General features: G+C 32.3%; 1 protein-coding gene across 1 annotated transcript in view; it reads left to right on the plus strand.

Moving 5' to 3' along the window:
- Dys (Dystrophin) overlaps positions 1 to 21,050 on the plus strand; it is a 442,182-nt gene that overhangs the window by 76,178 nt on the left and 344,954 nt on the right. Inside the window, exon 35 of the mRNA XM_090113773.1 lies at positions 20,513 to 20,601. Coding sequence (XP_089969899.1) covers positions 20,513 to 20,601 — 89 coding nt within the window. The remainder of the gene's footprint in view (positions 1 to 20,512; positions 20,602 to 21,050) is intronic.

The raw sequence follows: 21,050 nt of genomic DNA on the forward strand, positions 1-21,050 counted from the left end.
TATGATACTAAGAATTATGTATTCTATAGAATGCCTAGGCAATGTCTAGAATACCTGCGATAGTAGAGTTGGAATCTTAAAAAATATTTATTTTACGCGATTTAGGTAATCTACATACTGCGATATTGTATTGATATTGTATATATTGAAAATGATAACTTGCTGAAATTCATACTATAAATAATCAAATATGACATTAGTGACACGAATACGACTCCTAAACCACAATAAAATTCGCACACCATGTGCAGTTCGATCCAACTTGAGAGATAGGATAGTTTAAACATGTAGGTACCACGGACGAAGCCGGGGCGGACCGCTAGTTAATAATAAAAAGCTTTTAAAATCTTTACGATTTATTTTATGTTGATTTTAGAGGTTGTTATATTATCATGGCTCTAGCAAATTACCATTCTTTTACAAGCTACGTATTTAAAGTTTCATATTATTCGACGATTAATTATTTACGATAAACAAGCCCCACGTACATTACCTAAATATTTTGACACGTACACAACATTATTGATTACCTACATTTATAAACGGTACAAAATAATATATGCACAGTTAATAATAGGTATAAACTAATCGATTAAAAGAGGATTGGAAGGGGTAGCTCAGCTCGATGTAATGAAGACCATTCTCTGAGGGTTTGGTCATTCAATTACCGTCAACAAGCCTTAACACTTGCTGTCGAGGGGCTTTCGTGTCTTGTTCCTGCTTTAAATGATTTTGATGGACGGAATTATAATTTAAATATTATAATTGATAATGTAAAATAATTCTAATGTGTAGTTATTACTAAAATCTATACAAATATTATAAAGCTGTAGAGAATGTTTGTTTGTTTGAACTCGCTAATCTCAGGAACCAAGGCTCCGTTTTGTCAATTATTTCACTGTTAGATAGTCCATTATTGAGTAAGGCTGTAGGCTATATATTATCATCACGCTAAGATCAATAGGAGCGGAGCAATGCAGGTTAAACCGCGGGGCACAGCAAGCATCTAAATAAAAGTATTTTTAACCGACTTGATCTCAATTTTAAAATGAATACCTATATCCATTTATTATTTGACTAAAGAATGTGTGTTTACATCGACGTGTGTTAAAGGTTAAGGTCAGGTGACAAACTCGGAGAACATATAATTATTCATATTATACTCAAAGAATTTAATGAATATTTAATGTCTATGAGAAGTTTATGAATAATCGATAACTATAAATTTGCATCGAAATATGACCTAGTTTCTTAGTGTAGACTATTTTAAGGGATGCATTTTGATTTTGCATATTTACCAGCTTAGAATAACGTATAATAATATTAAGTATTAATAATTCATATCTATATACCTATATCATAAAGCTGAAGAGTTTGTTTGTTTGTTTGAACGCGCTAATTTCGGGAACTACTGGTCCGATTTGAAAAATTATTTCGGTATTAGATAGCCCATTTATCAAGGAAGGCTATAATATTATATCATCACGCATATTAGACCAACAGGAGCGGAGCCACGCGGTTGAAACCGCGCGGCACAGCGGTTCGATTTCGATGAAACTTGGTATAATTATACCTTATTATCCTGGGCGTAAAATAGGATACTTTTCATCCTGGAAAAATACGTAGAAAAAAAATTATCTTAATTTTTCAGTTTTATCCATAGACGTTGTTCTGTAGAACCGCGATCACACGTTGCGTATTATTATAGGCCTAGCCGTATTTGGGTCCAATAGATATTAATTATAAGATGTCATTGTCAGAGTTACTCAAAATGGAGAAATAAACCATCCACGCGAAGATCGACATCCGCGCGGACGGAGTCGCGGGCGGAAGCTAGTATGGAATAATGTTATTCTATTGAAACCCGGATATACCTGGACGCCTAGATATTACCTTTACCTTATGGAATGTGTAAGTGATAAATACGTGAAGTGAACAGATATTGCTAGAGATTCCGGGATAATCTCGAGATTACGACGCGATAACCCAAACGTACGGCTCTGAGTCTTTACAAGTTCGACTCAAATATTTACTTTCCCTTTTCATTTGGATGTATTCCACGAATGGCAATTAAATGTTTTGGAAAAATTGTTATATTTGTGAAGGAAATGGAACTTTTTAATTATTTGTAAATAAAAATGATAACGAATTTAAATGAAATTGGGTACCTATATCTGTTTGTGTTTAATCTGTGTCTAGGTCAAATAATAATTTGAGTAATAATTACTAATAACATAAAAAATAGATTGAAAAGAAATCGAATACAAATTTTAATTTAAAAACAATTAGTAACTCATTTATCTGCCCGTGAACGGTGAAAGTTCCAAGCACTTTTATTTATATAATAATAATTTATATGTAAGAACCTACTGACACATAAGCACTGATTAGATACTAGATTTATGTCTATTTCCTATAATTTCTTACCTACTCGCGTTAAATCAAGCATAAGGGAAAACAATTTGTTTCCGTATGTATTAGGTACCTACAATTCCCTTTATGGGAACGTTATATCAAATTGGATTGCATTTAATGTCGATTTTACTAATGTGATTTATACGTTGCCATGGCAACGGTGTCTGAATGGCGAAAATAAAACTGTATTGGATTAGTGCGGTCCCTCGCTTTCAATAACCTATCGATTTCGATTGAAATATCATTTATTTTCAATATGTATGGTGAAGTGGTGTTTTGGTAATGGAAAGGATACATTATTTCTTGTTTTCTTCAGTTTTAGGAATTGTGATATCCAAAAGAAGTTGTTATATGTAACATTGAGCCTCAAATCTGAACTTATTTTAATTTATTTTTAAAGAGATTTTAAATGAAGAGCGCTACGCTTTTAGTATGTAGCACAGGTATGTAGTTGTTGCTATCGACATGGGGCTTTTCATAGTTTATAATTATCATCACAATGGGCTTAAGGATCATATAAACACTATACTCATATAATTATATACTATTAATATACAGGCATACGAGTAAAAGTAATTAGATGGAAGATCTCATTCTGGCAGCCAAAAGAAAAATCAGTCAAACAGATGTACACTGCATTTGACCTACAAAGCGACAAAATACACTTATTAAGTAAAAGGAAAAGTTATAAATACGTAATGTTACATCGTAATGTCACGAAGCGTGTTTAGTTGCCATTAGTGACGTCATCGGACACAATGACGCTAAAAGGGCGATCCAATGAAATGTCAGAACCAAGGGTCAGAACGAATGCCTATAGATAGAGTTTTGGCGCCTGAAAAGGTTGATAGCAACTTGTATAAGATTTTAATATTAGTAGGTCAATGTATTGTGAACTGGGTTAAGTGTGTGTTGATTATAATGTTAAGTTTAATGGGTTTTGGCTATGTTGATATTTTGATATTATGTTTGAAAAGAAACGTAAGTAGTAAGGGTTACAAAAATTAATTTCAAAGAATTTTGTCATATTAATACTATAATTAAATGCAAAATTCTGTTAGGTACTCTTAAATAAATGAAAAATGCAGTTCTATAACTGCACACTAAACAAAGTGTATACAAATGGAACATATAATTAAATACAAACAATAACGTTTAATACGCATGTCCTACATACGCAGACCCAGACCCAGATCTAAACTAGAATAAAAGTCGACTATAGCTTTACACAAGTTCTGAAAGAATTGAGTTCATACAAAGTTTCTCACAATGAAAATTACCATTTTCAGCTTTCATCTTTTTTATTATTGGTTTAAGTAGCTTTTCGTCCGCTATTCCTAATTTTTAACTAATTAAAGACTAAGAACTTCCTGGAGAACCACTTTATATAAATATAATATCATATAGAAACAGACACACAGCGCGAAGATACTTTGGTATACAATAATATAGTGATAACATAATAATTGTAAAAGCTATAATAAGCTATATGTACTTACGTGCGTCATATACATAGGTTGCTTCTGTAGGGTCGCGTTTAATAGCCACCCATCCAATCACTAACCACGCGAAACGTTGCTTAACCCACAGAACTATTAACTGCAACTACACGATAGCTCATTCGACTAATGAATCAATATGTTCTATATATAAGCAGGATGGGGTTCTGTCACAAAGGTAGATGAGCTTGTCGGTCTGTGATGTGACGCTGAGTCGGCAAATAGGGCGTGAGTCGGCACATGTCGCCTATTTATAGAGGGAAGGGTGCTAGAGGTTGATTTTCATATGGAAATAGGCTTTCGATTATAAAATATATCGATTGTGATGATGACACAAGCTAACTAGTAAATTTTTACAGTATTTTATATAGTTTTTCGAAAGTTTTACGTATTTGTAGATTTTTTTTTTTAATTTGCAAGAAAGAGAATGTTTTCCTTAATTTTTAGTATTAAAAGTTGGTAAAGTACATAATGAATCTAATTGAAAAACATGGATATTAAGGTAAAGTCTGACATACCTATGTATGTTGTATATGTAAAATACATAGCAGGCAAGTATTTCATCCAACCCTTTGCCGCAGTATATAAATAAAAATGTTTTAAAGCATTTAATTAAAACAACAGTTTACACAGTTAACAGTGCGGGGATATCTTAAGAGTGCTCGAATGTAACGCAGTGTGCTCGCATCATGCAACTCGCAACTCGGAACTACGCCGTGATAATGCGGGATTCATTTAAATGTTTAAAGCTTGCGGCACAATGGGGATATTGTGTGATTGTTTAAATATTGTGAGCTTTAATTTATAATATTGATGATGAAGTTATGCTTGATCATATCACATATTGGTAGGTAGTTAAGCGATTTAATTATTGGTGTGATAATTATTCTGGAATGAAATATAAATGAAGCTTAATAATTGTCGCGATTATTTAAGCACAATAATACTCTGAACACATCACAGTAGTAATACGCTTAATGAATAGATTAAAGTCAAATGTTATTTTTTGATCAAGTATTAGTGAAAAGTTCGATAATAGACTTATAAATTAAACCGAGCAGAAAGGTGCGCTAGGTGCTAATGTTAATATAACTCAAAATGCGCAATGAAACTAAAATATTAATTTGTTGACATATTACGGAGGTTTTCAATACTATCCGAACTATTGAAGCTAATTAAAAACTGGTTATACTGTATATTATAATTATAAAATTACACGTGCATCTCAGTGTGCCCCGGTCTTTACCGTCCGGTAGCAACTAGCATACTCTACATACTTTATCAGTCCGAACAATTTACGCTAAAAGCATCGCTGTTTAAACTGTCTTTTCTACTGAATTTAAATCGAACCATGTTCTGTGGAGCACGTTTTATTGGATTTACAGAAAGCGAATTTTAAATATCGGTTTTCCATTTAAAATCTATAATATTTTATTACCTGTATTGAGTACGCAGTGGCTCGGCAATCTTGCGTATTTCAGGATCGGGATGATACATATTAGGTTCGTTGTTTTGCTAATACAAAACGGATTTGCCAAATGTATATTTCATAGCTACACGTGCATTGGAACACAAAATGGGATTGGAACTCAAAGAAGTTTCAGTGTATTCCATTTGTATGATAAAATATAATAAATATATACATATTATGTTAAGTACAAGAAAGTCGTTACTCAAGAATAGCTGAACAGATAATAATGATTATTGATTTGTAAATACTTTTAAATTTTTGTAAACCTGACAAGGTTCTTAAAGATAAAAACACATTTGGAATGCATAAAATACCAAGTATGTAAGTGATTCGAGTACTACCTATTTAGTTCGAAAGTATTTCTTGTTGTTTATAGTATCTTCGAAGCGACCTACATACGTGTACAACATCATGCCTCTACAAAGGCGTGTATTATGAAACTATTCACTACAAAATTCACAATTCCCACGATATTAGGTGCAGTCAAAGCGCTTAGAATATAATGCGGACAATTTGCGGAGGTTATTAATCTTGTGGAGCGATGTCTTAGATCTCGGGAATTTTAATACAGGCCTCGGAAAAATGTAATAATACAAGAGTGAATTTGTTTAACGTATTGGAGATTTTGTTGTTCGGTGTGGGACACGTGTAAGTGGAGATGAAACACTTATTGTTATTGCTTTGAAAGCGAGTAACCAGGCTAAACTCCATACTTTTGTCGTTTTTTTATATCTCATTTAAGTATTTAACTTATGAGAAAACACATCTCTAAACTTCTAATTCAAACCCAAAACTTAATAATTAATGTAAATTTCGACAATAATTGTTTATGTTAGTATTTTTTTTATGAAATAGAAACGATTTGGAAATATCTAGGTACTACGGGGAAATCGTTTCCAAACCATGGATAAACAGATAATAAGAAGGGTCACTTTCTTTCATACTGGATTTTTTAACCTTTCACTATATAATATTATTTAACAACATAAAAAAGTTATTTGTATACTATATGATGTGTATGTGGTGGTCGGCCGTTCTTTCGTTTTTGACGACGCTAGTTCAATTCCCCAATGATATATTTTTCTATCCTTTCGTAAAAAAATTAGATTATTATTCCAAAATCGTCTTCAATCTGTAGGCTTAGTTCGATAAATTTTTCATGAGCGAGAAACGTGAGTTACAGTATTAGGATAAGAGATTTATTACGTAAATGTTAATGCACAATTGTTTGGTATGTAAGTGGTATAGTAAGACCTATACGATAAATCGTAGAATTATTTAGGCACGTAAGTTAAACCCAAGTTTATGTAACATTTAGAGCAGCTAGCGTGAAACTTAGCCGTGTCGAACTTCCGCACCGCTTAGTGCGAGAGCTGGATGTAGTTTGTGTTTTATCCGTTTTTTTTTCAAGAATTCGTCTATGATGAAGCGAGTTAATAGATCTACCAAGCAAATTTTAGAAACCTATCTAAGTATACTGTAATTATTTAAATTGAAAATACAGCCTTACAAATAGAACAGTATATTCAGTATTAGGGCATATATTTTATTTAATTAGTACAAATAAGTGTTTGTAAAATAATTAAATTACTACTAGAGCATCTTACCAGTTTTTTTTCAACTGATGTTATCCAAATATTGTATTTGGAGCATAGAAAAAAGCAAAGATTACAAATAATTTTAAAGATCGAGTATAGGTATAGAGAAACTGTTCGATAGCGACTATAGATAAGAAAAATTTTACATACATTCGAAAGATCGTGAGCGAGCTCCTATGCTATAGTGTAGGCGGGCATTCCGCATTTGTCTGCCGACCTGCGCTAATGAGGATTGTGTCTGCGATGCCTGTGGCCTGTAGTCTTGCTTCCAAACGACTTAAAATACCGTTACATTTCATTTGTTATCTCATGTTCAGCATTTTTATAATATTTTAAATGCACTTGATTTATTGCTCGCACGTACTCTACGTTGTTGCAAAATATCGTGCCCAAATGCATAAATTTATATTTTGAGCTTTTAGTTATTATTTTTCAAGTTGCACATGTTTGAACTTTGAACTTAAACTGGTTAAATTTAACTGTTTAGGGGCTGATTTTTCAATCCTTGGTTAAAACTTATTCGTGGAATAATGTATATAAAACTATCATTTAAAAGTATTCTAATTGCCCGAAATTGACAGTTTACGTGACATTTTAATATTATCGTGTTAATACTTTATTGGACGGACAAGTTTTATCCAAGCATTGGATTAGCAAATAAATTCACCTAACTTTTACCTCATTATAGTATTGTTGTAAGCATTCGTCGTAGTGTCTATTTGGTAATCTGCGGTATCAGTATGACCGTATTTCTTTATTTAATTCTTCAACCAAACAATCGATCAGCATCTTTAAAAAAATATACGGCTGATGCCACTGAATAAAAAAATTTTTTATATAGAGCAATATTTGGCAGCAGATTTATTTATCCTTGTCTATACATTTACAGTTCAAATATCTGTGTATTGATTTGAAATATTTGCATTTTCCCTTTTCGTATTTCGCACTTCAATGTTCTCATTCTTTCTACAAAGAAAACTTCCTGTATTTTTAATATCAATATAAAAATTTACCCAATATATGTTCTTGCAAAAGATCTATAGGTAGGCACGTAACGAAGAACTATTTGAAATTTTCATAAGATTGACAATTACTTACAGAGTTTCTTGCCGTCTCTTCTCTCGTCTTGGCGGTAAAACAACTCGGTTTATAAGAAGTCTACTTAATCAATCTAAGTTTTAAAAGAAAATAAATGAAATATAATTTCAAATGTCAATGAGATTATGTAGATGATGGCTGCATTCGCGGAAGGGTTCGTCAGATTAGCGACGGCTTAACCGGAGCCTCCGTAATGCTTTGCGGCTTGTCGGCTTTGTATCGCGGAGAGATTTAAAATAAATAAACGGCTATATCAAAAAGCTTGCGCTACATTGATTTGTTTGAACAAAACTATGCAGTGAAAATCTGGATTATAGATTGGTTGACAGGTTGTATAAATCCGATCAACAGTTTTTGCGTGGTTGAATAAACATTTATAAAGAAAACATGGAGTTTTAATTCGATCGTAAAAAATAAATTCCGAGTTATAATTTAACTAGCTGTGCCCAGCGGTGTTACCCGCACTGCTCCGCTACTGTTGGTCTTAAATCTTAATGTGATGATGTACCTATAGTCTATAGCCTTCCTCGATAAATGGGCTATCTAACACTGAAAGACTTTTTCAAATCTGACCAGTAGTTCCTGAGATTAGCGCGTTCAAACAAACAAACAAACTCTTCAGATTTATAATGTTAAGTATAGATTTGACCAATTACATTTATAATACAGTACAATAGCATAGGAATATCTATTGAATTAAGCCTCAAATATCATGTGAATGGTAAAAATGCGGGGAAGGTCGCGGTATGTGCGCAGTGAAATACAATATAGTAGACATCACAATCGCATTAGAGGTCGAAGGGTTAATCTTGTTACCGCCTGGGAAGTACTGGTATACTTTCTGGTCATGTCCGGTTTCTATTACTTGCTATACTAATATTAAATAATTGTTTGTATGTATACTGGCTAATAAGTGGTTTATCGGACTACTAATCCGAATTAAAACTAGGTATGTGCTAGAATGCATATGCTTAAGTATTTTTTAATTAAAAATACAATTAAATACATATACCTCATATAGAAATTCATACAAGGATTATATCATAATAAAATTAACTGAGACATTAATAAAATATTCAATATTTTATTGGAAATATAATATTATTAGAAAAGTAAATAAAGTAGGTATATGAAACAGTACCTATTAAAATACATCTGCCGTAACCTTTGTAACCTAATTTGCAAGAAAACTCAATGTAAAAGCTCCCTTTAATTTTCTATTTAATGCATAAGTAAGTAAACTTACATTATGTAGAAAGCGAAGTACTGTTTAAAGTAAACGACTATTAATTTGCATAATTCCATCGGGTTCTGTTCCGCGAGTCGCAGTCTTGGAAACTTTTGCGAATAAAACTAGAAACTATTTCTCTTTAAGGCGATTTCGTTGCTTTCATTATCGCCAATAAATTTGTCTCAAAGCTTTTTAATTAAATTAGATTGCTTTTAATATTAATGATAAATATTCTGGTAGATACTTTAAAAAATAACTCATCATTTCTTTATTTATATTGAAGATTCTCGATTTCTCAGAAAAGCTTTCCAATCAGTAAGAAAATATGTTTTTCCATTTTCTATTTCAAATAATTATGAAATTCTGCGAACATAACGAGCGTTCCTAAGTGTTATTTTATATAAATGTTTTTATTATAATAACAAGTACACTTATTTTTTTCTCGCAGAAGTATTATATTGAATACTAGCTGTACCGCGCGGTTTCACTAGCGTGGCTCCGCTCCTGTTGGTCTTTAAGTGATGATATATAGCCTATAGCCTTCCTCGATGAATGGGCTATCTAACACCGAAAGAATTTTTCAAATCGGACCAGTAGTTCAGGAACTAATCTCAAGAGATTAGCGCGCGAATTATTAAATATATGAATAATATTTTATAACATTAGTTATTAGTATAACGTTAGCGCATACTTGCATGTTCATCATCATGTCACATGCGACAGTATCTACATAAATATATAATTGAAAATTATTTTTATCAATTGGCGAAGGCTAGGTAGGTATGCTAAAGTCATTATTTATTTATTTATTTATTTATTTATTTATTTCAGAACCAAAGACACATATACATATTATCACAATACTCTGCCAAACTGTAAAACAGTTTGTTGGCAGATGTAGCTCCATTTTACAAAATATGTACTTCCATTTTACTTATAAAACACTACAATTTAATTTAACACTTTGATATTCTAACAGCTAACAATGTTACATTTCAACGGCCACAGATCATCAACACATCAACTCACTCTCAAATGCATTTAAAAAATATCTTCTTAATTCCTTCCTAATAATTCCATCCTTCCTATCACTTTCCTTAATTTTCATTGGGATTCTATTAAACAGTTTTGGCACTAAGTACTTCCTATGTCTCTGCCCATAGTAGTTACAATAGTGTGGCACTTCTAATACATTTTTAGTTCTTAAGTTATAAGACATTGTTTTATTAATACAGATTTTAAATTCATCATTATGAAATTGTTCCATTGCTATTAACATATTTACCTTCTCATGAACAGGCAGCATCTTGCACTCTACAAACAAATAGTTATAATCATTATTTTTTTTACAGCGGATTTTTACTTTTTCATGTGCTAATATTTTAATAAATTTTAATTGAAGCGCTTTTATTTTATCAAGGTAAGTCTTAAAAGTGCGCCCATAGCTAGCCAATCCATAAGAAAGCAGTGAGTCAGTCAATGCATAGTACACAATATACATAGTGGCCTTATCTAAAATAAAACTAAGATGATGAAATTTAACAAGAACTGCCCTCAGCCTATCCGAAAGATTAAGAATATGAGATTTCCATGAAAAGTATTTATCAATAACTAACCCCAAGTATTTGTATTCTTCCACTAATTCAATATTTTTACAATTACATTTCTTTGCAATATGTAGACATTCATAATTATGACCTAATATTTTTGGCGAATTCATAGTCTTACTATAAGGTGAGCGAATATGTATACATTTTGTTTTATTCATATTGATTATGATTCCATTATCGTGCGCCCATTTTATTATATTTGTAAAGTCATTTTGTATTTTAGCTTCTAATATGTGCATATCTTTATGCGCATAGAGTAGACAAGTATCATCCGCATACATATATATACTGCAATCACGTACTACATTGCACATACTGTTCACATGCATTATGTATCCAACGGGTCCGAAGACGGAGCCGGTTGGCACGCCACACTCAACCTTTGCCGGCTTACTGGCCTCCCCGCTAACCATTGTTACAAGTGTTCTATTCCCAAGGTACGCCTGGAGCCATTTACTAACACTCCCTGCGACCCCACACTCTTCCATTGCCTGAAGCAGCTGGTGGTGCTCCAAAGTGTCAAAAGCTTTTTTGAAGTCTATGAAAACGATCACCACCTGCTTCCGTTGGTCTAGGGCCTCATTAACTTCATCCGTGAATCGTGCCAGGAGCGTCTCCGTGCTTCGGCCCCGCCGAAATCCATATTGGTTATCGGTTAATACATTATTTTTTTCTAAAAAACTACTAATCTGTCCGACAATATCTGTGGTGTTTGGTATATACATCGTAAGTGCAAAAATGGCCATTTTTTGTTTTCTGGCCATCTATACTGATAAAAACGTCCTCTTTCGTTTGGTCTATGTCACATAAGCCTACTGATAGTAGAAATACCTTAAATAGGTTGTATCAAAACCCCTTAAGTACAAAAAAAAATATTTTTATTTGATACAAATATATTAATATAACTTAACATAGACTTGTAAAACGAATACTCAATCAACGAACGGCCATTTACAACGTAAGAGCACTTAACATAATTAGACCAAACTTGAATAATTATTATCATCACTTAACCTATTTGTACCAAATCAAATAAAATTATTTGTGAACATAACAGGTCTTCTCCCTTACTTAAATATAACGTTATTTGGCACATAATTTAAATCTTCAGACATTAGGTCTGAAGCCTATTATCTATAAAGAAACATGCATGTGATGCAAGATCTTAGTGTGTTCAGAAACGTTTACCAATCTTTAAATCGATTTAAAGATTGGTAAACGTTTAAAAAGCCAAGTAACGATACCTACATGCACAAGGTTTGATTCTTTGTCTCTTCAAATTCATTCTTTCGTGTCAAATTAGAATAGATTTAGAAAAATCGGAGCATAAGGCAACATTTCACTATGAAACTAAAAGATAAAAGCTGTTTGTTTACAGATTCCAAATTTAACTGCATCTGTAGTCTTTAATAAAAGAAACTTTGGACTTTTAATTAAAAAATCCGCAAAGTTACTACTAAACGAACATTCCATTATGTTATGTATGAAGGAATAGATCAAAGAGGTGCAGATGAAATCGCATCATGCTTATTTATTTATTTATTTATTTATTTATTAGACACACCAATAATGACTCAATTAATACAATATACAGAAATACATTAATAATTATTTCATAAACTGAATTGGCCATAAAGCAGGCGTATACAACAATTATAAAAAAAAAAAATGTCTTAAAATTTTTCAGTTTTAAAAGTCTAAAAATACATAATCAAGTTTATCATCCATTGACGAAAAAACATAAAATTCATCACATAATTAAAAATTTATCAAGAATACATAAAATTAATACTACAATGATAACATGATTAAAATTTTGAAATTTGAAACATCCATGAAATAAAAAATATATAAAATTCAATTAAAACATGGCTAAAACACATAAAATACAAATTAATAAAAACACATAAAGCACATAAAATAAAATATGTCAAATACATCAAAAATACAACACAGTCACTGAATAAAATTTACTATTTTATTTTTAAAACTATAAAAATTATCGTGAAAGATGTCAATGTCAACGTTATTACTATGTTGTAAGCTATTTCTTTTATTGGTAACACTATTGTACGTTTTCATTAACCTATTAAATGGACTATTCTTTTTTAAATTAGTACGGGATAGACTTGGGCAGAAAGTACTAGAAACACCGTAACGTGGAATAGAGCGTGGAACTGACAAATTCAAATACATAATTAGGTTAGAGCTAAGGTTCCCATGAATAATTTTATGCAATGTATATAAATCGAGTAAACGACGGCGATTTTCCAAAGAGTTTAATTTAAAGTGATCCAGTCTATCTTTATAAGCTGCCCTATACGAGATACGGTGATCCTTAAAAGCTAAGTACTTTGTGAAAGCTTTCTGTAGGCGTTCAATGCGGCCTATATGAATTTGATAATGCGGATTCCAAATCGTACTAGCATATTCTAATAGACTACGAACTAGGGCACTAAATAGGCAAATTATCGTACTTGCTTGTCTGAAATCTTTTGTATTCCGTTTTATAAAACCTAACATCTGCCAAGCTTTAGAACATATATGATCAATATGGTTTGAAAAGTTTAGTTTTTTGTCAAATAATATACCTAGATCACGAACTACTGACACTTCCTTAACAGGTTTATGATTAATTGTGTAAGCTGATTTAAAAGAATTCTTTTTTCTAGAAAATTTTATGTGAAGGCACTTGTCAGCGTTAATCTCCATTTTATTATTCTTACACCAGACTTGAATAGCATTTATATCTTGCTGCAGAAGATATGCGTCATCAGAATTGTTCACACTACGATAAAGTTTTAGGTCATCGGCAAAGATTGAGCAATTACTATAACTAATGCAGTTAGAAATGTCGTTGATAAAGATTAAGAAAAGAGTCGGGCCTAGGTGTGACCCTTGGGGAACCCCTGACGTCGCAATATATTCACGAGACCTGAATCCACCCATGGTCACCCTTTGAACCCTATGGCGAAGATAAGAATGAAACCATTGGATAAGAGTTCCGTGGAAGCCATAATTCTTCAATTTTACCAACAGTGTTGTATGGTCGACTTTGTCAAATGCACTGCTGAAGTCTGTGTATATGGCATCCGTTTCAGAGCCTCTGTCTAAGCATTCGCTGATATATGTTGAATAGTGCAGTAAATTTGACACTGTCGACCGATTTTTGCAAAATCCATGCTGAAAATCATTGATAAGGTTGCTAAAGTATGGAGTAACGGCGGATAGTACCAAGCGTTCAAAAATTTTTGAGAAAGTGTTTAGTAGAGAAACCGGTCGGTAATTTTTGACATCATCTTTATCGCCTTTCTTGTAAATAGGGACGATATTTGCTGTCTTCCACGCGGTTGGAAAAATCGAAGACTCTAGGGATTTCTGAAATATGATTTTGAGCGGAAAGGAAAGATTATGGCTGGTTTTAATAATAAAAAATGGCGGGATTCCATCTGGTCCTGCGCCCTTACTAGGATCGAGGGAACGGAGCAATTTTAGAATATGGCTCTCAATTACCTCGATATCGTATATGGAGAATTGTGAATATATATCATTATCCGCGGTTAATACCTGCTGGTCACTACATGAAAATATTGAATTAAAATGAGAAGCAAAAAGCTCGGAAATGCCAGGTCCAGTATCGGAAGACAAATTACCTAATTTCATTCTTGAGGGAAAAGTCGACGAACAACCTCTACGACTTTTAATGAACGTCCAGAATTTTTTAGGATGATGCTGTATTGAAGCTTCTATACTAGTTATATAATCCTTATATTGAGATTTAATTAATTTATTAATTCTTTTACTCAGGATGCTGACTTCTAGATTGTCCCTAGGATTTTTATAGATTTTAAACCTTTTACGGAGTTTTTCTTTTTCAGAGATTAGCTTTATAAGATCCTTTCTATACCAAATAGGATATTTTCGGCTTTTTGTTTTGTGGCTGGGAACGTGAAGATTAATTACATCATTGATCAAACTATAAAACTTTGAAACCATAACATTGACATCTTTACACGAAACCAATTCCTGTTCCCAGTTTATCTCTGACAGCTTGGAGTTAATCAAACAATAATCAGATTTAAAAAATTTACGACTTGCATATGGTTTGTTTATTAAATATTTAGATTTCGATAATGCTACATTAATTTTAATTGCCGGATGATGAGGGTCTAATCTAGCTAAGGGAACAGAAACCTTTGATACTTCAATCTGACAATTTCGGCCAAAAACTAAATCTAAAATTCGCTGGTTATGATTTTTAACATTATTAAATTGGAGTAAATCATTTTGAGACATGAAATCCACTAGAGACAAGCCAGATGAAGTATCATAGTTGCACGGGCGTAAATACATATCTGATTCCACCGTCCAGTCAATAAATCCCATATTAAAATCACCTATAACTATTGATTCACATGGATGCGATTGTATAGCATTACTTATATTTTCCAAAATACCATCTAATACATATGAACACACTGGAGGAGGTAAGTAAACAGCACATAGTAAGATATCCCTAGTTTTGCCCTCCGATATGCATTTCAATGAAACCCATAAATCTTCATATATACTTTCAAGGTGACGCATACGAACAGATTGAATTTGTTTAGATATAGCTATAATAACACCACCACCTCTCGTCTTTGTAGATGCCGTAGATTGCCGGTCTCTTCTATATATATTATAATTTTCATTTAAAATCTCGTTATCAAATACTGAACAATCCAACCAAGTTTCCGTACCAATAATTATGTCGTATTCGGTTTGCAGTGACATTAACCTTATACCATCTAGTTTAGTTTTCATACCTCGAAAATTTTGATAATATATATTGAATGGTAAAATATTAAATATCGGACTTTTTCCTAGGGCAATGATACTATATTTTGTTAAGAGATTCGAAGTTCTTAATTTGTATGGGTTGAGATCGCTCATCCTTCCGGGTCAAAATTCTCCCGTTTCTTACCCAGACAAATTTTATACCTTTTTCCTTTGCAATTTATGGCATTTTATTAACGGTTTGGCATAAGAAGTAGAGTAGCTTATTTTATATTCAGTGTTGTCCAGGTCAAAAACTGTATAATATCTTGCCTGGCAGATATTGAAAGATTCATTCAACAAGAAACAGCACCATCTCCGTTCCCCGAGATAAATGAAAATGACCAGCAATCGCCATGATGTAAAATTAATGAATGAATCTGACTTCTTTCCATTTTAGAAACTATTGACTACCTACTCATTTTATCAAAAGAAATACTGCAACAGACAAAACTACATTTGGTTAGAACTGTATTTTCTGGTTAATGTATGAAAAGTCTAATGACGTAGATTTTAAATACTCTTTGAGTGAAAATGAAGAGTTTCTGTATTTCTGGTTTAAGAGAACTGAGAAAAGAGAGAAGTCTCCGAAGTGGCTTTGCCATTGGCCTCTAATGAGCCTATCAATATCGATGCTCTGAAATTCAAAGATCTCTTAGATCTCCTGCCAATAAGTGATCCAATTTATGATGATTATTTCAAATCATTGTCTCATGGTCCGACTAGAAACAATCTTATGACTTTCAGTGACAGTGATGACGACTATGAATGAATGTTGTTTTGGTACGTTTTACAAACAAATTTTATTTGACTTGATCCAGCTCGTAACTATTTACAGGGTAAGGGCATCTTCTCTCAAGGAGAAGGCATGAGCAGTAATCACCACGCTTGCTCACTGCTGGTTGGTGATTTCAGACCAAAATCCCGGTTGCCATCACGATGTTTTCCTGTTATTAGAAATGATGATGTTTTCTTGTTATAGAAGATGTATCTCTGGTTATTAGAGAATCTACTTATGCATCCGAAAAAGACACATTGGTACATGTCGGTTGATGGGATCGATCCCGCAGCATCTAGCACGGCAGGCAAGCGAACTACCGTGACCTCTGAACCACACACACACACACACACTACTTTTAGGATTTTACTTTGTAGAGAGAGTATCAGAGAATTGCATATTGCACGAAAATCACAATATTTCCTGGCTTTTTTATGAGTACTTATTTGTGGCAAATCACACTCCTATTCGTTTTTGTTTTTATATATGGTTAAATCTATTTGTATGGAAGACGTTTCTCCATAATATATTTTGTTTTTTAATGTCTGTTTATGTCTCCGTCGAAAAAAAAAATGAAAAATCCTTTCCATTAAGGTAAAAATAGGAATAAATACTAATTAAGAGTACAAATAAATATGCTCTAATCCACTTAAGTACACACGTTTTAGACATTTTTACATCATTTTCAATTTTTTTTCTTTTGGTACAAACATGTTAAGTAACAATTACTCTTGAACTAGAACATTTTTTTTATTTTTTTTGTAAGTGTTCAAAACTTGAACATAATAGACATATAAATATCATAAATTTGTTTTACTCAAGTGTTTATTCCGATCTGTAGCAACAGGGTAGCAACCGTGAAAACTTTCAAACGCTCATACTCAAAAATCACCATTTTGCACTTAAGTGGTACGTACCAAATACCACAGATATATTTTTCTACAATTTTATTTATAACCGACAATATTGCTATGGGTCTATAATTTGTGTAATCTGTATGTGCTCCCTGTTTGAAAATAGGTCTGATTATAGCGGATTTTAACATATCAGGATACAGCCCTTTGTCTACACATAAATTTATAAACAATGCCAAAATTGGACTCAGTGTACTTTTTAACATTTTTATCTCTTTTACCCTTATTTTATCTATACCAGGCGATTTATTAGAACTTAAATTATTAATTATTTTTTCAACATCCTTGGATGATGCTTTTTGAAACCTTAGTGACACTAAACTATCTTTAATGTAAGTATATCGATCAAGGAATTTATAATCACAGTTGTGTTTAATATTTGAGATCTCTTTTGTAAATGTGTGAGAAAATTTATCACAAATGTTTACTGTAGTATCCGATTTACCTAAATATTTTATAATAATTTCATCTATACTTTTTTTATTTTGACCTGTCCATGAGTTTATTTTAAACCAAATTTTTTTGAGATCCTTTTTACACTTTAAAATTTCCTCTTTTCTGTAACTATTTTTTGCCTTATTAATATGCTTATTCACTCTATTCCTATACTTATTATATTGTAAACGTAAATTCAAATCCATTGGTCTACTTTTTGAGTATTTAAACAATTTATCCCTAGTATTAATCATATTTTTTAATTTTTTTGTTATCCAAGGCTTACATTTTCTCTTTTTATTGAGATTTATGAACATATGTGCTTGGTCATAGGCCATATTAAATATAGTATACAATTTATCATATAAGATTAACGGACACTTACAGTTCAATAGATCAGTCCACTCAACATTTTCAAGAAATTCTAGCACTTTTTTATCACATATTACACTTACACTGTTTCCTTTGTTACACATATCTATTTTCTTTTCACTATCTATACACAAGCCTATAAGATAATGATCTGATATTTTACTATTTAAAACATATGAAAAAGCCTTTCTTTTGGTTCGTACCCACACATGATCGATGCACGAGCTCGTCACTGAGCCACAATATATCTCCTCGCGTGTTACGTCACTGATTGCACATTGCATGCCGACTTCGCACATGTTGTTGTTATACATATTCACTACACTGTTTGTTCCCCCCATTAGGTCAATATTTGTGTCTCCAATCATTACCAACTCGCCATTTTTAGGCAATCTGGATAAAGTATATTGTATTTCCTTCAGAAATCCCAGTTTGTTTGTCTTTGGTGGTCTATAAACACACAGTATATGCAAGGGCAGCTCACCGTCTTGAAGTATTTCACAATGAATGGCCTCTGAGTAGTTACAATTTAGCAGATTTGAGTTGAATTTTAATGTATTTTTTATATATATCAATATTCCTCCCCCTCTCTTATTTTCCCTTGTGTGTATACTAGTGTCAAATCCTTGTAGGCAGTATAAATCCAATTCATTTTTTTTTATGTTTATTTCTGTAAGTACAATGATATCAATCTTATTTCTGCAATTACTTATCAATGTTTCAAATTGATTGAAGTTTTTTCTTAAAGATCTTATGTTTAAATGAATAATATTTATATTTGTATTTTGTCTGCTAATAATATCTGCTTCCCAGCTGTTTAAAGTTGTATACTTTTTAAATCTTATATTATTTTGTATATCTGGTATGGAGTTATTGAATTTTGTAATATAGTAATTAACTGATTGTTTTGTTATTTGATGTGTGATTGTGTCATGATGATTTATTCACTTGCAAATAAGTCTATATCACTTAATGTACGAATAGCTCTAATTTTGGGATTTTTTGGATCATCCTTTCTTATAAGTACCTTTCCTTCTTGTACCCAAATATATTTATAGATTTGCTTCAACTCATTTTTTGCAGTCCAGAGTAAGTTACGCGTGTACTTAGTTAAATTTTCATTGATAAATATCCGCTTCATGTTGCCGTTTTGAAAAAGGTCGTCATTTGTTAATTGATGTGTTTTTCTTGTTGCCAGCCATTGGTCACGAGCTGTTCGTGTTCGCATAGTAACAATGACGGGGCGCGGTTTTATATCGCCCTGCTGGTTAGATCCCGCATTGGTTTTTTTCTTTTCGCCTGCCCACTTTATTTCACTGATCGTATTTGTTTCTACTCCCAATTTATTTGCAAGACTTTTAATTGTACTTTCTAAATTTTTGGTTAAGTTTTCGTCTATTCCTATTATCTCGACATTTTTCTCCTTCTCACGAACTTCTAGGTAGGCTACTCTCTCCTCTAATGCCTTATTACTGTTATCCAGGTGTAAATTTTTATATTCTAACGCCTTGATTTTTTTGTCTGTTTTTTCTTTTTCTTCGATTAATTCTTGATACTTCTCAGCATAAAAACTTATGTCGTTAGACATGGATTCCAGCGTTTGCTTCATGTTAAACACAATAGCTAATTTCTCGTTTACTTCCTCTAATATCTTCTCTGCCGAAACTTTTGATGGGTCAACCGTAATGGCGGATTCAACCGTAATGGCGGATTCTGCCGGCCCCGCCGGCCCCGCCAATTGACATTCGTCACACTTCTCTGTTATATTGAATGCAATGATTTTTCCCGCACATTTCTTGTGAAATATGCCTTCACAAGACCCGTTACATTTGACTGACTCCCCCTTCACTCGCGCTATTGACAACTTACAGTATTTACACTGCACCATGTTTTTATTTGTTTTTGGAACAACAATAATCACGTACGCACCGCAGGAGCTTGCGCGTGCGACTGCAAATAATAATTATGCTACATAGGTGACTGTGACGTTGATCGTATGGGATAGAGCTTAAATAAAACACACAATATTGCAGATTTTCAAATTCCAATAACGAGACCTTTTTTATCTAAATTCACACAAACATATTATAAAATAGTTTATTTTTAAACTGCCTTCCGAACGACATCACGATTCAAAAGTGCTATAATTGATTATAAACTAATTTTTTATATAATATTCATAATGTGTCTTTACATACTGTTATAGAAGTCGAGTTAACAAATAAATTAGTCTGTTATATGTAGGTAAATAATGTATTTATTTATTGTTATAGATATAAGCGCGCGGGTGGGGTCGCGGCGGCGCTCGTCGCAGGGCTCGCCCGCCGCGCTGTTGGCCAACTTCGACACCAGCGTTCTGCAGGTTCGTATGAACATACTAAAACAATTTTAAGTGATAATGATAACACATAATCAACTAAATTATCAACTAAACTATTATAATTCAGAAGTTGGGCTAAACAAAATATATATTTTTATGTTTTATCACATAGAGTGTTGTGTATGTTATTTATAAAAGAAAAACGCGTTTTTCAAAATACAATGTTTTACAATTTATGCATTATGCATTTATCTGGACTTTGTTATTATTGCTAATATTTTTAGTGATAGATTTTCATTCACATTTATTAACAAGTAAAAAAAAAACACTACGCAAACTAAGCAAGCATGATACCACAATACTGTCATTCAATAATAAACTTAACTTAAGAATTCACTTGAAGAGCGCTTTATTATGTAACAATGCTTTTAGAAAAAAAAATAACAGAAAAGCAAGAATGTCTCTACTTTGTGGGATATAAATGAATTGAT

This window comes from Colias eurytheme, chromosome 20 (assembly GCF_061535395.1).
Source record: "Colias eurytheme isolate Ceu_HAF_F1 chromosome 20, ilColEury1 Martin Lab GWU primary, whole genome shotgun sequence".
Taxonomy (NCBI): domain Eukaryota; kingdom Metazoa; phylum Arthropoda; class Insecta; order Lepidoptera; family Pieridae; genus Colias; species Colias eurytheme.